The 17,568-nt window shown below is 40.3% G+C and overlaps 1 protein-coding gene across 1 annotated transcript in view; it reads left to right on the top strand.

The window, feature by feature from the left end:
• Positions 1-17,568, top strand: part of KBTBD12 (kelch repeat and BTB domain containing 12) — a 53,731-nt gene that overhangs the window by 16,115 nt on the left and 20,048 nt on the right. Inside the window, exons 3-6 of the mRNA XM_040568857.1 lie at positions 5,755-5,815; positions 7,148-8,282; positions 9,225-9,495; positions 12,451-12,601. Of these exons, the coding sequence (XP_040424791.1) occupies positions 7,213-8,282; positions 9,225-9,495; positions 12,451-12,601 (1,492 nt within the window). The 5' untranslated portion in view covers positions 5,755-5,815; positions 7,148-7,212. The remainder of the gene's footprint in view (positions 1-5,754; positions 5,816-7,147; positions 8,283-9,224; positions 9,496-12,450; positions 12,602-17,568) is intronic.

The raw sequence follows: 17,568 nt of genomic DNA, 5'->3' as shown, positions 1-17,568 counted from the left end.
GTGTGAGTGCAGGGGCCATTTTGGGTCTGCTGCTCTCTTCTTCCCATGGGTTTGCTGTGAACTTTCTTTTCTGTGGGAACAGACATACCCAGATACTGGCTTGGTAGCAATTGAAATTGAAACTAGAGAAATTTATGGGAAAGGCTGGATTTGAACAGTAAGTAAAGGAGTGCTGATGTCAAGTTCTAAGGGTTTACAACACATAATTTATTTTAATTTTACTACTCAGTGACAGGGATACTAAGGTTTCACATGCTAGTATTTGCTAACCAAACAGATACATACTTTGGAATTTTATGTAAATATTGGTGATTACAGTTCACAATTTTTATGCTGTAAAAATGCAGATAGAGTTTAGTCTGCACTAAATTGTTAAAATGTTTCTTTTAATTGTAATACAGTGCAATTATAAAAGCACAGTATGATATAATTTTTCCAGAAAGTAAGCCTTTCCTATACTCTCCAGTATGGTTAGAAAAAAGCAAAGTGAGAAACTTCTAAGACCTTTGCCAGGCTCCCAAAAGAGCTAAAAAAACGTGTTTTAGAAATATGTTTTTCTTCTGCTGGCCCCTGTCATTGGATATGTAAAAAACTTGCGCATCCTCCTTCTGTGAATAAGCACTGTGCCATTTCCATTAGTTTTGATGCATAAGAAAATAATCTGCACATGTGAACTCTAAAATGAAAGGGTTCTATATGTATGTATTTAGCTTCTATTCTTCTTGTGCAATTAATGCACGTAATTGGCTCAGGCTGGGGTTTGTTTGTAGGGAGTTGTTTGTGGACAGAGCCATGTCCGTTTTCTACTTGCATCATAGGATTCTTTTGACTGACTTCACTGATCTTAGAATCAGATGAAGATTAAGGCCAGGTGAAGGTATATTTGAAAAGATGTCCCATGGGGTCTTTCATTTTCAGCTTCTTTGATTTTTTTTTTAATTTTTTTTAATATGAATCTATAATGGTTTAAAAAAAAAAAAAGCCTAGGATTTGCTGAGATAGGATCAATATTAAACCAATCCCACATCTATTCCTCTGTCTTGGCATTAAACAGAGCTCAAACTGACAAATCCTTCCAGAACCACAAACTACACAACCACTTTGAAAGCTGATCAAAGCATCTTCAAGTCTTCGATGGTCAAAGCTGCTCCCAGTTTCAGAAGCTTTGCAGGCTGCCTAAAATCTCATTGCTCGGTGTCCAGCCTCTTCTAGCCCGGTGAGACTTAAGTCCCATTTTATTTTTATTTTAAATGAAGAGCAACAAAATGGGGAAGAAAAGACATAAGCTATTGAGGAAAGGCTAAGTTGTGTCAGATGTGGCAATGTGAACGGAGATGACTTCCAGTCTGCTGACAGTGGGACGCCTACAGGGCACAGGCACACACCCGTGGGAACACAACACTTGCACAACTGCCTGCCTTTGCTGCTCTGAAGTCAGCAGCCTTTCTGCACTGAGAGCTCCCACCTGCAGCACTTGCACACCGTAACCTGCTAGGAAAGCTCTTGTGGGCATGCCCAGCACCAAGTTCTTCAGCAGGAGCTGGCTCGTGCTTGGCTATCATAAGACTTCTGATGGCCTTGGCTCAGGCTCCTCGGTATCAGATGGGATGTGAAAATAAATAAGGTGCACAGGTCTGAAGGAGAGAAAAATAGTTAAAATCTCTCTCAGGAGTACTGCCATGCTTCATCTCATGTAGGCCGATGGCGTGATTTGATCTGCAGTGTTCACAGTTTCAAACCCTTACAGTTCCTTTGTCCCTTCCAGCAATAAATCAGATTATCTGAAACAGACTTGCTATAGGGCTGATCCTGGGAGATGGGCAGGTCTGAGCAAGGAGAGTTCTTTTTCTGATATTAATCAGAAGGAGATCACATAATCTGGTAAACATTTTCAAGAAAGTTGGGGCTGAAGTTCTGCTGTTAAAAGTGATGCAGACACTTCAGTTATGAAATTACAGTGAGCTTAAATGGGACTTGGACTTTTAAATTCCTTGGATGCCTTTGAAAACCTGGAAATCCTAAATCTCTAGGTAACTAGCGACTAGTAGAATACTGAAAACTTCAGGGAAGGTATCCTGGCTGCTGGTATTTATGGTGGTGTATGAGATGCCTCCAAACACTGTATGCCTAATTGTCACAGGGAAATACTTATTAAGAAATATGTACCTGTATACGCTCTCATAAAATATAGACAAAAGTTCTATAAAAAGAACTGGATGTTCTCCCACTTAAATGCTCTTCTACAAGTTTCTGTATTTTATCCAGCCAGAATGGATGGAAACCGTTGAAGAAATAATCTGTAAGTCAAAGCAAGAAGTAAATGTTCCCTGAAAATGTGAGAGACCTTTTCAGGACAGCTCTCTTGCAACATTTCCCAGTTTGACCACCGATAACTATTATTTGAATGTGCTTTTTCAGCCAGTTGGGGATCTAACTTGCATTGATTTAGTCAGTTGATTTAATCACAATTTGTTTCTAATGATATCATGTGGGATCGTATCAGTAACTTCACTCAAGACAAAGTATCTAATTAATCCTCTATTATCACTAAAAAAAAAAAAAATGAAGAAAATGAGATTGGACTGACATAATTTGCTCCTGATAAATAGGTGCTATATCTGCTTTTATCACCTTATTGCCTTCTGAATTCTTATAATTCAATTTCTTCCAACTTGCCTAATTCTGATACCCGGAAAGATGCTGGTTTATAATTCCCCAGAATCCTCTTTTCAATGGCTTATTCTTTTCATATATTTTCTCTGTATCGTGGTTAGCATTATTATTTGCTCTTCCTGAGTACTGGGAGGTCTTTTGTGCGGTTCAAAATCTCAATTTTAAATACCAGCACAGCCTTCACAATTAAACGCACAGATTATAACATGATTATCATCTGGGTGTTGATTTCTGCCTGGCTGTGGCTGTCAGCCAAATGTCATAATGCACACAATTAGCAGATTTGCTTCCTGGCTCACCAATAACAAAGGAAGCACGAATAATTCATAGGCAGAGGCACTGGTTCTTTGATGTGACTGAACTCTGATCCGCTCAGCACCTGAAGGGAGGCAGGCTGAAGACAGGGCAGACTCATTAAAGCGGAAAATAATGAAAAAAGGCAAGGAGGAAGAGGAGGAGGCGGGAGTGCCCCATGCTGGGCGCTGTGACCTCTCCTGGGCCAGGTCCCGCAGCTCCCACCCTCCTGCCACGGCACGGGGACGAGCAGATTCCTGGGCACAGAGGGAGAGGAAAGGAAAATCTATGTCCCAGACCAAACCACAGACAAAATAATGTCTCTAATTACAAGGTAGCCTTTTTTTTTTTTTTCAGAGGTTAAGGGAAATTCCTGATGAGACGCTTCCATCTGGTTTACAGTCTCCTTGCACTGGGGCAGTTCAAAGAGGCTGCAGTGTAACTGAGAATCGAGGACAGCGTTTATTTATAGTCTGATGGCCTCATAAAAGCTGTAAAGCGGAGCTCACAGCAGTGTACTTATTTATGTTTTAAACTGCTCGTGCAGCACCCTACTGCCTTGCAAAACGCATGCTGTAGCTCCTGCATAAAATTATATATGGCTCTTTACAAGGTTCATGACATAAAGGTTAAAAAAAAAAATAAAAAGAAAAGGCAAAATTAGACTAACATGAAAATAAAAGTGGCAGCTGGAAGTGTAGGAAAATTAACTGCGTGGCTCAGAAGTAAAGTACCATTAAATGAAGATTTTCACCTGAATCCATTTTTCAAAATAGAAGAAAGAAATATCCAAAAACTCTGAAGAAGGCAATAACTCTGTTTTTAGCTCCTGGTGACATTACAAAGGATCTGAGCCTTGCACTGGGGTTTTTATAATGACAACCCAGCCTCTGGCACAATCTCAGTATAGTGTCTCACTGCAAATTATATTTGTATCACATTTATCCTTTCTTTTAATATCAATGTACCATCTCTTTGCTCTGTAACCCAGAGGGGAAAGCAAAGCAGCACCATTTCATTATTACCCTTTAATAGTCTTTCCAGTGATATACGGGAGAATATTAATATCTTTCCAGTGACCTCACCTAAACACTGCTAAAAGCCAGGAAGGGAGTGACAAGTTTGCAGCTAATGCAGGGGGATGAAATTCTGGTTAATGAAAGGATTTCACCCCTGGGTTTTAATCCTGGTTTCTTTTTAACCTTTTAGCTCCAGTTTCCTCAGCTGTAGGATGGAGAAATGAGACTCCCACGTAGGGTGGAGGCTCCTTGCAGCACTCAGCCCAGGGAGGAGGTGGTGGGCATGGGTCAGCCCCAGGAGAGGGGAGGCACACCACCAACAACCACACGCAGGCTGCGCAGGGAGGATGCTCAGGCATCTTCCAGCAGCTTCATGGGTGGTAGAGGAGAGAACCCCACACCAGGTGCAATGTCCACAGTCACCTGGATGATGGATGTAGGTTTTTCTGCCTTACATAAGCTGTGCCTGAAGTAGTACACAAATGGTGCGAGCTACTCTGTGCTTTAAGACTCCTTTTGCTGATGCCTTACTGGAGGAAGTGAGGAGAAAAAGGCTGTAAGCATGTTGTGCCAGATATCCAAATCACTGTTAAATGAGCACACAGAAGTCGTAAATCTGCTAAACCGTGTAATCAAAGACAGTGTTGCTCTTAAGAAAGCTAAATTAATGGTGAAAGAAAATTTAAAGTTGACCAGCAAAGGAAGTGAAATTATAACTCAGTTCTACATGCTGCTTCTTCCTGATATGTATAAAAGTCTGGAAAAGATGGTGATGATTAATCATCTGCCTTGTTCTTCACATTAGAAATGCACATTTTGTCCATTACAGAGAAGCTGGAGGATGTGTGAAGCTATGGCATCACAAAAGAGAAAGGAGAGAACCTGATCAGTTTGGAGGAAAAAGCTTGGTTAGTTCAGATTGCTAAATGTGATCGGAGTCTTGTCTGTAGTTAACTCTTCCATTGAGTTGTAGAATTAACAGCCTGGTTAAAACACTACAGCTCATCAGCTTGAGATATGTGTGCTCATGACATATGATATTTGAGATATGGTGTAGTTCCTTTGTCAAAATACAGTGAAAATCAAACACTGCAAAATAATAAAACAGGAAGAGGGGAAAACAACAATTTGGTCATCTGATTACCACAAAGGATTAAAAATAGAACAGTTTCTGTTTCAAAAAAGGCTTCTATTGACTGTTTAAAGAAAAATAAATCTACATTTTGGAGATACCATCACTCTATTTTTGTACTAAACTTACTGTCTTTGATTGATTTTAAAGAGTACCATAAGAAAAGCTCAGAGCTTGGCCCATATTCAAACTATAAAGTTAGTATTTTGTCTTCCAAAACCATTTTTTAAGTCTGGTAATAACCCAGATTCATTTCTCAGATGTGTTGCTTCTAGTTCCAGATTTGGAATATGGAAAGAAAAGATAAAATCAAGGAAATGCGAGTCGTCAAGCATGCCTGGCTTTTAATTTAACATTCAAAGTGAGGAATCTATTTAATTTGATAAAACAGAATGATCACTACTTCCAAAAACAACTGAACATCTAAAAGACTAGGTCTGAGATTGATAATATAGCTGCAGATTTCCTTTTCACCTGGGAAATAACTATAATATTTAAAAAAAATTCAGCCTACCTAGGTCTGTAGAAAAAAACGGGACTGCTTGAGAGGTAGATTTCAAAGAATTTTATATAATTACTTTTTTATGTTGATGCATATATCTTTAATAAAACTAAGACTAATCTTTGTGCTTTCAGGATTTGAGAAAGCCAGTTCAACCTGTTGTATGCGATCCTGATCCTGCAAACATTTAAGCTGGTGAGGAATGTTACTTGTTTGAGTGGTCCCATTAAGCGATTCATACCATGTTACAAATGTGTTTCAAACATGGTTATACCATGGCTTTAGGACATGTCTGTGGGGCAGTGATTCATGACATGATTCCTTAATGCATTTCTGCCACAGAACTGTCTCATTACCACATTAGAGACAAAAACTGCTAAGGACTGCTATCCCTGAAGTGATGGGTAAGCATTATTCTCCCATTGACAGCTTTACCACTGTATTCTGCAGCCAGCTAATCTGAAACCTCATGAGGTTCACTAAAGGGCCCCAAATCCCCGACAGAAATGGGACTGTGAACTTCTTTCTGTTTTCCCCAGTAAATAAAAATAGAGCGAGTATGTAAATGATTACAGTTCAATTAAAATCCCATTTACAGTAAGTGAAACACAAACTCAGTGAAAGCGCAGCACTTCAGCATCCCACTGAAAGGGAGGAGAACAGCTGGAAAGCTGGTCCCTGTTTTACTGATCCTTTATTTATCCCAAAGCAAGCCAGTAGCAACTCTGTAGAAACCAGTGACCTACACCTCGAGGTGAAAGAGTAACGAACCTGGCCACTTATTTAGACCAAATAGCTTCCTGCCTATTATTCTCCCGTATTTCAGGTGTGGAAGCTCTCTGCCCACAACACCTTCTTGACCAAGATTTTTTCTTGCCTTTAAGCCTGGGGAGAAAGCTACCAGTAAAGCAGGGAGTGACAAGGCAGCTTTGCAAGGATGTAAGCGCAGAGCATTTGAATCAAAATCATTCTGCCCCTGTAAAATGCCACTGAACTGGGTTGCACTATAGTGGCTTTATTTCCCACCTGCTTTGCAGCAGTATAGGCCACTGTAAAAAGTAGTGAGAAAAGTCTAAAGTTCTGGCTTCTTAGTCTTGTAAAAGCCTAAAGTCTCAGTTCAGGCAAAACTCCTGATTTGAGAAGAGCTAAACAGAAAAAACACTGCTCCATTCTCCTGTTGAACCTGAAGGGGGATGTTGAAAACGTACGGTACTTTCAGCATCTAATCAGTGGGCTAATTTCTGTCAGGTGCATGTGAGAATACATGAAAACTTGAATATCCGAGAGAGTAAGGGGTGGGGGGGGGAGAAGGGGTTGGAATACTGAATATTAAAGATAATTTGGAGTACTGATTTTTATTTTTTGTCTTGGAGATCTTGAGCATGAATTCTTACCATAATGTAACATGCTTTTTGTGTATTACTGATTTATGTCACACACTACAGAACAATTTATCTTTAAATATGAACAGCAATATTCCTTTGCCCAAGAATTTGTTGAATAACAGTGTTATTCTTTTAACTCCAGAAACATTCCCAATGAAGGTCCTGGATTCCAAGGAGATTTAAAAAGGGAGAGTTTTGAGATCAACCATGGATCATAAAACTGAGGAGAAACGAAAGCAGCACCATAGCTTGACTTTGTTGGAACAAGTAAAGAGAATGAAGGAATCAACAGAGATAGTTGATGTTGTGCTAGTTGCAGAAGGTGAGAAATTCCCCTGCCATAAGGTGGTGCTGGCTGCCTTCAGTCCTTATTTCAAAGCCATGTTTACCTGTGGCTTGGCTGAGTGCACCCAAAGAGAAGTGGTGCTGTATGACATCTCGGCAGAGAGCGTGTCCGTAATACTCCACTACATGTACAGCGCGGATTTGCACCTCACTAACCAGAACGTGCAGACTGTTGCCCTGGCTGCGTATTTCATGCAGATGGAAGAGGTTTGCAGTGTGTGTCAGAAGTACATGACGGACCATATGGATGCTTCCAACTGTGTGGGCATTTACTACTTTGCAAATCACATTGGGGCGGAAGATTTATGTGATCAAGCGAAGAAATACCTGTATCAGCACTTTGCTGAGGTGAGCTTACAGGAAGAAATATTAGAGATTGAAGTCCAGCAGCTGTTGTCTCTCATAAAATCAGATGACCTGAATGTTTCCAGGGAGGAGAGCATTCTGGACCTTGTCATTAGATGGGTAAACCACAGCAGAAAGTCAAGGGTAGAGTACCTTATTGAGCTCCTGAAGCAAGTGAGACTGGTGCTTGTCAGCCCATCCTTTCTTATGGAAGCCCGCAAAAGGAACACCATGATCCTGTGCAATTCAGAATGCAATGATATGTTCGAGGAAGCGTTGAAAACCATCAAGCTAGTCAGCCACCCTTCTCTCAGCCTGCGATATGGCATGGAGACGACTGATCTCTTACTCTGCATCGGCAACAATTCCCTTGGCATTAGGTCAAGGCATGGGAGCTATGCAGATGCCAGTTTTTGTTATGCTCCTGCAACAAAAAAGACTTACTTCATTTCCTCTCCAAAGTACGGAGAGGGGTTAGGAAGTGTTTGCACTGGTGTTGTCACTGAGAATAATGATATCATTGTGGCAGGAGAGGCCAGCGCTGCCAAAATGTCTAGACAAAAAAACAGGAACATCGAAATTTATAGGTGTGTACCCTCTGTCAAAAAATTTCCCTAAGATTTAAAAATTTTAAATCAAGTTGATGTTTCTGGGATCAAGGAAAGACCATTAGACAAAATGTTCATTACCTGAAAGTTTTCCCAGAGATTTTGGCTACTTTAAGCAATTTGTCACAATTGATCTTCACGGTACAAGGAATTATATATATACAACCAAGTCTTCGTGCTTTTTCTCCTGGAAGTAGGAGGGTTTACTGTAATGGCATCTCTGTGTAAATAAGCTTGATTAGCTGCTTCTTCAATGTACATTGATTTTATATACTCCCAACTTAAATCTCAACATTTTCCTAGGATTTTCTTTTCATGGTCTTTAGCGGGGGTAAATGAGTCAAGCAAAAGTCCTGAGGAGTCCAGTAAGCCAGAGATAACACTCTTCTCTAAAAATGCCATATTTATGAAAGCTCAGAGACAAAAAGATAATGATCAGTAATTTAAAGTTCATTCTATTTTACGTCTTTTTCAGGTGAGCCCATTTTAAAGAAAACCAGAGCTTTTCTGGATTAAAGACAAAACTAAAAAATAACGTTTTTCAAACATAGGTATCTAAATTTAAGGAAATAAATCCCTACCAAGACAAAGTTGCCTTATTTTCAGCAGTGTTGAACTCTCACTCTTCCCATCAACTTCAGTAGAAATGGTGATTGAACAGCACATGCAGAAATAAGGGACTCCTTACCTTAATTAGGGTCAAATATCTTTCAAAATATGTGTAAAATTAGGATCCCTAATACTAAAGATGCTTGATCTTGCAAATATTGGGCTCAGTTCTACAACATGTCTGTGAAGGAGAAAGCTCCTCTTGTCATCATATCACTGAATAAACATTGGAGGTTGAAGGGGATAACATTTGAAACAAGCTGATGGGACATCGATGAGCCAGGGCATTTACAGCTTTGAATTTCCCTACAGATACCACCAGCGAGGAAACCAGTTTTGGCACAGCCTGTGCACCGCTCAGCTCCGTGAACTCTATGCATTGGGTACTGTCCATAATGATCTCTATGTAATCGGAGGGCAAATGAAAATGAAAAATCAATACCAGGTCACCAACTGTGTGGAGAAGTATTCCATGGAGCAAGGTACCTGGAGAAGCACAGCACCTCTGCCAGTACCACTAGCCTGCCATGTGGTGGTGACAATGAAGAATAAGCTGTACGTGCTGGGTGGCTGGACACCACAGGTTAAGAAAAGTGCCAGTTATGTTGCTTTCTTTATGTATTAACAAGCAGAACTATGTTTCCTTTATATGATGTGTAATTTTATGGTGCTTCTTGCATGGGAGAAGAAAAAAATTGCTTGCATTCTTTCCATATCTTTTGTAGGAAAACCAAACAGGTTAAATGGGAACAATATCCATATTGAGCCATCCTCACTGTAAATAACCACTTCAGGAAGGGCAGTTCTTTCATGGAGGTGTGCACAGTGAGCAAGTTTAAAATATATCTTCTGTGTCAACATGAGTTCTAGTTTAAATAGCTAATGGGCTAAAAACACCTTATTTTTGTGAAAACTTAAAATAATTAGGATGATATTTATTTGGCATATTTTGTCATCACAGGCTTTGAAAAATGGATTAATTTCAGCCTTTCTTCTCCTTATATACTGTCCTCTAAATTTTAAAAGTATCAGTAAATAATGGTGTTTAAATAACACAGAGACTCTTAACTGAGTTCCATCTTTAAAAAACATATACGCAGGTAAATTTTGGAGCCAGATTTATATCTGAAATTTAAAGTTCACCTCAATCTCTCAGGAAACCTTCTTGATTAATGCTCATTCATTTAATTTTTATTACATTTTAAATGAAAAGGTGAAGCATTCTCTGGAAAAGAGATTCCTGTAATCAGTCCATTTTTAATTTCAGTTGCGTTGCTTGGCCATGTGAAATTTTAATGGAAATTTTCAACAAGACCACAACTACCATTTTCAGTAGTACAGTGAATATACAGAATTATGCCATGAGGCAGATGGATGTCAGAAACAGTGCTCACTCTCTCTACTTGCTCCCAGTGTGAAAAGATCTTTTTAAAGACTGTAGCCTATTCTTATTTACTGCTCAGTGCAGTTTAATTTTGGGTATTCAAGAAAGAGCCCCACATTTACTTGACAATGATGTAGAACACCTGTAATCATTACTGCCAGCTACAATATTTTCAGTCTGTCATCACATCTCGTTAGTTTGTGATCCCCTGGAATACTTTGCTGGTAGAAGTACTTGAACAAGATGTATTCAGCAAAGAGAATTTCCACCTCTTTGGATAATATGAGTGCAGAAGTCCCCAACGAAGGCAACAGAAAGATCAGAGAGCATTTCTGATGCTAAAAAAGCTGAGCAAGGATACCTTGCTATTTAAAGAAATGAATTGTGAGAACATACTTGCTGTAGAAACAACCTGTCCATAGAAAACAAACAAACTAACTAAAAAATTGCAACTGTAAGATATAACAAAATAAGCGTAGAAGCCAAACAACCAGCTTTGTCCTTCTTCAGTGCTGCAGAGGGTGCTCATCCCTATGGTATCCATCATCTCCTTGCTCTCACCTGCCAGGCGGGTGGTGGTGGATGGGACCGCCCCAGCTGCGCTGCGGGCAAGGAGCCGCCTTTGTGCTCGGGCAGCACTGAATGTTCTGTCAGTCCCTAACAAACACTAACCACACAGCACTGATAGAGTGCTGTAAATGCATGTGTCCGTTATGGGACACAGATAAATACATGTTCCCTTCCCACTCAGGCTTTGCAAGGGGAACAATGCAAGACAAAGTCAAGCCAGGACATGAAGGGAAAGCTTGGGAAGACAAGAGCTTGATTCGCTGCAGCATCGCTCCATTTCAACATGGGTCTGTCCTCACTGAAATGCAAGGGGATCAAGCTGGGGTAGCTGGGGGCCCTTAAATTGGAAGCAAGCACTGGTGGAAGTCTGAGAGGAAGGATTCAGTCCCATGGGACAGAGAGAAGGGGCACTGGATGTTATGTTTCCTGTGCACGAAGAGCACAGCATGTGCTCTGAGGTGGTTCATGTGCACACCACCACAAAAAAAAAAAAAGAGACAGGATGTGAATTTAGTGCATGTCAGATGGTGTCTGCTCTTAAGTGTATGCTTATTCTGTATTGCAAATACGCAGTTACCCCCTCTCTCAGTGAATAAATCAGTATTTCACACCTATCATGGAAAAAAAGCATTCTCCCGGGCACTTGAATGCAGTAACCAAGGGATTATATATCTGTCTACATTTAATTTGTTTTCTAATATTTTGTCCATTATATCAGTGCTGGAAAGGTCTTTTTGGAAAGTAAAATAGCAAGCAAAGCAAGAACACGTATACCAACTTTATAAGTAAGGAAAGTATCTCTCTCCTTCTCCTCTCCAAGTGAAACCTTTCATCCTGAAATATTTCAGAATCCTCTCCATACAGCCTACAGCTTTCATTCAAAGTGCAGTACCCATAAAACATAATCTGAGCTTCCTGTGTTATACTAGAGGGGGAGAGAAGGGAGAAGAAGATTAGGAAGAACAAGATGAGTAGGAGTGAGTATAAAAAGAATATTGTGGCAGCAAAAGTATAGCAGGGTGTTAGGAGTTGTCATTAAAAGTATTGAAGGAGAAGTTACCACAGTTGAACAACTTTACTCTGGGTAGGCTGACTAAATAAATGTACGTATGACTTGAGGCTAAGCTACGTATATAAATAGGCCTGAGCATGGCCAGCTAAGTACCTCACTGGGACTCATGGTATAGTCTGAATAACAGTGGAAGCAGAAATTCGACCTTTAGCAGGGAGGAAAAATATCTTACAGCAAGGTTTTCCTTTCTATTATTATTAGAACTTCACAGTAATCCTGTAAAAGAGGTTCATTCTGCCAGAACTGGGCCCATGAATGTACTGTTATTACACAAATCCTCATCTTTACTGCTACAGAATATAAATGCACTCATTCATTTGCCTTCTACAACGCACTCCCAGCCGCAAGTCATGGATGCTGTTAAGCTGTAGTGTGTGTGCATCACTTCGCAGCTATAATTGATGTGTTTATGTTATTTATCTGCTCAGCTGTCTGCTGTGATTAATTGCATGCAGGCATGTGCGGAGGGCTCCAAATGTTGTATTATTATATGGCTGTCATATTTCATACAGATGGATCTGCCTGACGATGAGCCGGATCGATTAAGTAACAGAATGTTTCAGTACGACCCAGGCCAAGACAAATGGACAGAGCGTGCACCAATGAAGTACTCCAAATACCGCTTCAGCGCTGCCGTGGTCAACAGTGAGATTTATGTCCTGGGTAAGAGGAAACAGATTTTTAACAGATAGCACCATGACTTTGTCTTTTTTCCAGCAATTTGCTTCTGTGAAGTGAAATATCTCACCCTTTGCTAGGTACTGTAGGACAACGTATGTTGGACTGAATGGATAGTATTTTTCAGGGTCTATTTTTTCCCCACGTAATTTCTTCCTTCCTTAATTCATGTAGATTAAATTAAGTGAATGTTTAGTGCTCTGGATTAACTTAACAAAGATGCTTTGCTTTTTAAACTGTTTTTCTTTGGACTACTGGTGTGTGCGATAAATAATAATGAGTTTTAAAAGATGGGTAGAGAAACCTTGTTAGCATCATTTCACAGGTGACCAGTGGGATGCTAAGTAACATGCCCAGTGCCATGAAGGAAAGGCAAAGGGAGAAAGAGAATATGGATGTCCTGGACAAAACCAACATTATTTGTGGATTCTGATGAAATTCAGTAAATCAGGCTCTTCCACCGAACACAATGCAGTGCATTTTTTGGAAAGCCTGTATCTTTCACTTTGTCATTTTTTAAATTAAACTCTTCATTTTTTGCTTTCAAAACAGTAGTTTGACCAAAAGTTTTAAGAGCTGTGTGGAAGAGTTCAGTAATCTCCTCCCCCCGAATCTGTTGTCCCAAAACAATCCCTGTCCGTATCCCTAGTTCTGCAGTTCATGCATGGGACACTCAGTGAAGGGACAACTCAGAAGCGTGCTCCATAACAGTGCTTGGATTCCCACAAGCATCACCCACTTTTGATATAAAACTTGTTCCTTAAGTAGAGCATCATCTCCATGGGCTTCCTGTATTCTGGTCCCATCTGCTGAGGGCAGAGGAAGGAGGAGAAGGGAGGCAAGCTGGAAACAGGGAAATACAAGATGCCACCTTGCTTCCAAGAAGTAAAAAAAAAAAAAAAAAAAAAAAAAAGTAACCAAAAAAAAAAGTAATATAACTTTAGCTGGGTACATAAAGTAATGCTGCATGTAGATATGATTTATTTCAAGCAACTCTTGGCGCATATTTTTAAACTAAGTAAGTTTGTCAGCTCTTTCAGGCAGGATCTCTGTCTTCCTGTACAATTTGTACAGGTCTCAGCACATTCAGGATTAGGTGGGACTAGAGCATAAATGAAAAATCACTGCATAAAATGTAAATCCTCTCTAAAGTCTCTGATGTATGAATCCAATTTCTACCATAAATATGAAGCAAAAATCATAGATGGAACACTACCTTTGAATGACACACAGTGACAGCTTCCTTGGTATACGAGCGTAATGCTAGCTCTCATCCATGTAGGTGTAAATCTGTAGTAAGTATTCTGCTGATTTCAATTGTGTTGTGTCAGACTCATTTTTTCCCAACCCAGATCAGATTGTGATGCTTAGCCTTTGAAGTGTTAATTTTTGGAAAGTCCTGTTGGCACAGAACATAGAGTACACAGTCACTGTCCAAAAACCCTTCCCAGCCTAATTGCCAGCTCCAGCGTGTAAAACCCTAATGACTTAAATGGAATTATTCTAGAGCCACACTGATGGAAGGAAAATGAGAAATAGATTAGAGTTTTTTTGTCTGAGTAATAGCATTGTTCAGGAATCTGTATCACGTGTCTTAATCAGCAACCCTGCAATATAATTCTGTTTGTTGTGTAATGTTCCTAGAGAATCTTATGCTATTTATATCATGTACATAAACCTTAAAAGTAAATGAACAGCATCTCCTAAGGCTCAAAATCCTTTCTCCTATTCATCCCATTTGACTGGTCTTAGCTCTTTCTCTCCATATTTTCCCAGGAACATAACTATATTCATTGGGAAGCCCAAGAAAGAGCAGTATTGTGTTCTTAATGACAGAGGCAATTGAGATACTTTTGGAAGAAAACCAAATGGGAGGGCTCTATTTAAGGTCATGCATTTTAATCTCTTGCTTAAAAAAATATCCTTTGCTGCTAAGACTCTGAAAACTCATTGCAGCCAATGTATAAATTAGGAAGATTTATCCAAATTAATTCATTTGAATTCCATGTTCATTAGCTTATAATAAAATGTACTCAGTAGAACTACTGTCTCTGAAATACAGGTCACTGGTAAAAAAATATTGTATCACCATGACGGCTTTAACCATGTGTTGCTTTTATGTTATGTAATTCCTGCTTTATAAATAAGAAATATAGAAGGACTTAAATGAGAAATCCTATTAGCGAAGATTTAGGAATCAAAGAATTTTTGTTTATTTTCTGTAGCCTGGCACCCCATCTCCTTAAAACATTTTTTTTCTTTTAAGTTCTTGCCGAGAGCTTCTTTTAAATGTTTTAAGCAATTAAAAGAGGTTCAATTAAATACTGTAGGTCTTAATCACAAAATACTGATTTGAATATGTACTTTGGGGTCTCCCTGGAAAGGAAAGCTTGTGTAGGAGTGACTGGGAGGAGATGTTTTAGCTTTCATGCTTGAGTATTAACCATGCACTTGAATAACACCTTCTTCTAAAATAAACATGTCTATTTATAAATATGCTTTGGACTTCTGACAAGCAGCAGATTATGGGCCTGATTCTGCTCTGTTGTACCTGTGCCACAATCTCTGAAGTGCCTGGAGGCAGGGAGGAAAGCGAAAAACAAAATTTGTTCTGATGTATGAGACGAGAAATGCTCCCTACTCACTTAAGAATTATCAAAGGAAATGAGAATAAGGCATTAAAGGAGCTGAAACTGAAGTGTTGACCATGTTTAGGAAGACAATTGTCTGTTTTTTTTTCAGCCCTGCTTCTAATCCATCTTCTTTCCTTGTGTCTTCTACAAACTGCATTACATCATCTGCTTTGCTCTGTGTTAGTAAAGAATGACAGTGCTTCTCATCTTTGGAAGTGCCTGCCAGGGCTAGCTTTATTGCTCCCTTACTTCTCCACGAAACCAGCTATGCAGCCCTGCTTTTCAGAGTGAGAGAGCAGCATAAGTGCTAAGACTCTCAGCTTGAGTGCTGTTAAAGAGTAATGAAGGGAAATGTTACATAAGAGATTAGCGCTATTAAATCCATTGTGCTTTTCAGAGATCAATTTAATAGTGAATTATTTTACAGGAGGCAAAGGAGAGCGGGAGCTTAGATTTGATTTGCTTGTTGGAGAATTACTGCTTTTTTCACCCATTTCCCACGTTCCTTTGATAAAAATTCACAGAGATGCTAGTAAGAATAAATATTACTCAATATAGTCATCTGAGGACTTAATTATATGGCAAAGAACTCCAGTGGCAGTGCCCTGAGGTCTTCATCACCCTGACCAGCCTCACCTGGGGCCTCCATCTCACCCTCTCTGCCCATAGGTCCACGAGCATCATTTAAGCCCAGAGATGGGGTTTTAGCCCCTTCTCATCATCTTCTCCTTGCCTGATGACTGCTGGGCTGTTGGTGGGACCCTCTGCAACTGCCTGCTTCTGGGGTCGTGGAGCTGTTCCCTGCTGGTGAGCTTATTGTCTGGGACACCTTCCCCTTGGGAATAGCCCTGCTCTTGTTGCTCTGATAAGCTGATGTGGTTGAGGAATTGTAGGTTGTGTCTAATTTAAGCCCCCCCCTAAGTAGGGGAGCCAAATTAAATAGTGTGAACTCCAACATTCAGAGGTCCCCAGCTCCCTCTCAATGAATGTATCTAAGCTCTTTTCAGTCCTACCTAGACCACCAACCCCTGTGCAGGTGCCACTTAAGTAAGCTGTCCTGCCTGTGCACTGAACAATCTAGGTTTGGATCTGGGCAGCTATCCTGGGAAAGAAAACTTGTCTAGGTTGGAGTCAGGCAAATTCAGCTGCATAGGAGCTCAGTGGGGGTCCCTGCTCTTACATGTGCCAATTCTAGTGCCACAGGTGAAATCACTGGGTACTGTAGGCAGGAGTGTTCCCTCTTTCTGGGAACTTAACCACGTGTCAGTCTTGCTCTTATAGATATATGTAGATGTATATAAGGTATTTATTTCCTTTGCATCCACAGAGCTAACTATTGCTAGTGACTCTGCACTATCTCACAGTCCTTACAGCCATTCCCCCTCATGCACTGGGAGGGTGTTCTGTTATTAGAAGTGATGTGATTCAAATTGCATGCAGCCATCTCAGATGAGAATGGGACAAGAGGGAGGCAGCTGACCTTAAGAGAGGCAAAATGCTTTGCCTTCAGCCAGCTACGAACAGTGTATGGGTACAGCAAGGCACAAAACTGCACCTCATTGAAATTCTAGGGATGTGCTAATCACATCACCTACCCCTGCTTTGCCTTCTTCATCAAAGGCTTGTCTTTTCTGTCATGATTTCTTAATAAAGATCATGTATTTTATTTGTATATTTATTTTACTAATGGTGCTTCATGTTAAATTTAAAGTCCATTATAACCACTGTTTACAGAGTGCCCTTGAAAGTATGTTTGATTGCAGAATCATCCAAGCGTGATATGGAAAGCTCTCAAGCATTAATGGGTTTGGGAACACAAAGGTGGCTTCACTGGCTTTTTTTAGTCCTTCAGTGGCATCTGAAATATCTCCTAGGGAAAGTGAATAATGTAAAAAGCCTAACATGTTGAAAGGGTGTAATTGTAAGGAGTGGGTGGGGGAGGACTGAGTTCTGGGATTAAATCCTCTTGTGTGATGAATGTGAAAATGACAGAAATGTTCAAATCTCCTGGTGAGAAATCCATCTCTCCCTGCACAAAGGACGTGTAATTGGGCTTTATGCAGGGAACTAAGCCAGGTGGTGTTGAATTCACCTGCTCTGTGGTGAGAGGTGAGTATGGGTTACTGACCCATCCTCCCCGGCATCCATCCCAGTCCGCAGGCATGGAAGTAGCACTTGCTGCCCTTTGGTACACCTGTTGGGACTTCTGGGAGGCTGTGACCACAGCATGGGCTGGTTTAAGGTACAATCACATGTACAGAATTCCAAATACACAGAAATGGCCCCCGCTGTCCCCACGCTGCTGCCAGTCCTCTTGTC

This window comes from Cygnus olor, chromosome 10 (genome assembly GCF_009769625.2).
Source record: "Cygnus olor isolate bCygOlo1 chromosome 10, bCygOlo1.pri.v2, whole genome shotgun sequence".
NCBI lineage: Eukaryota > Metazoa > Chordata > Aves > Anseriformes > Anatidae > Cygnus > Cygnus olor.
This window is presented reverse-complemented; position numbering and strand designations above follow the sequence as displayed.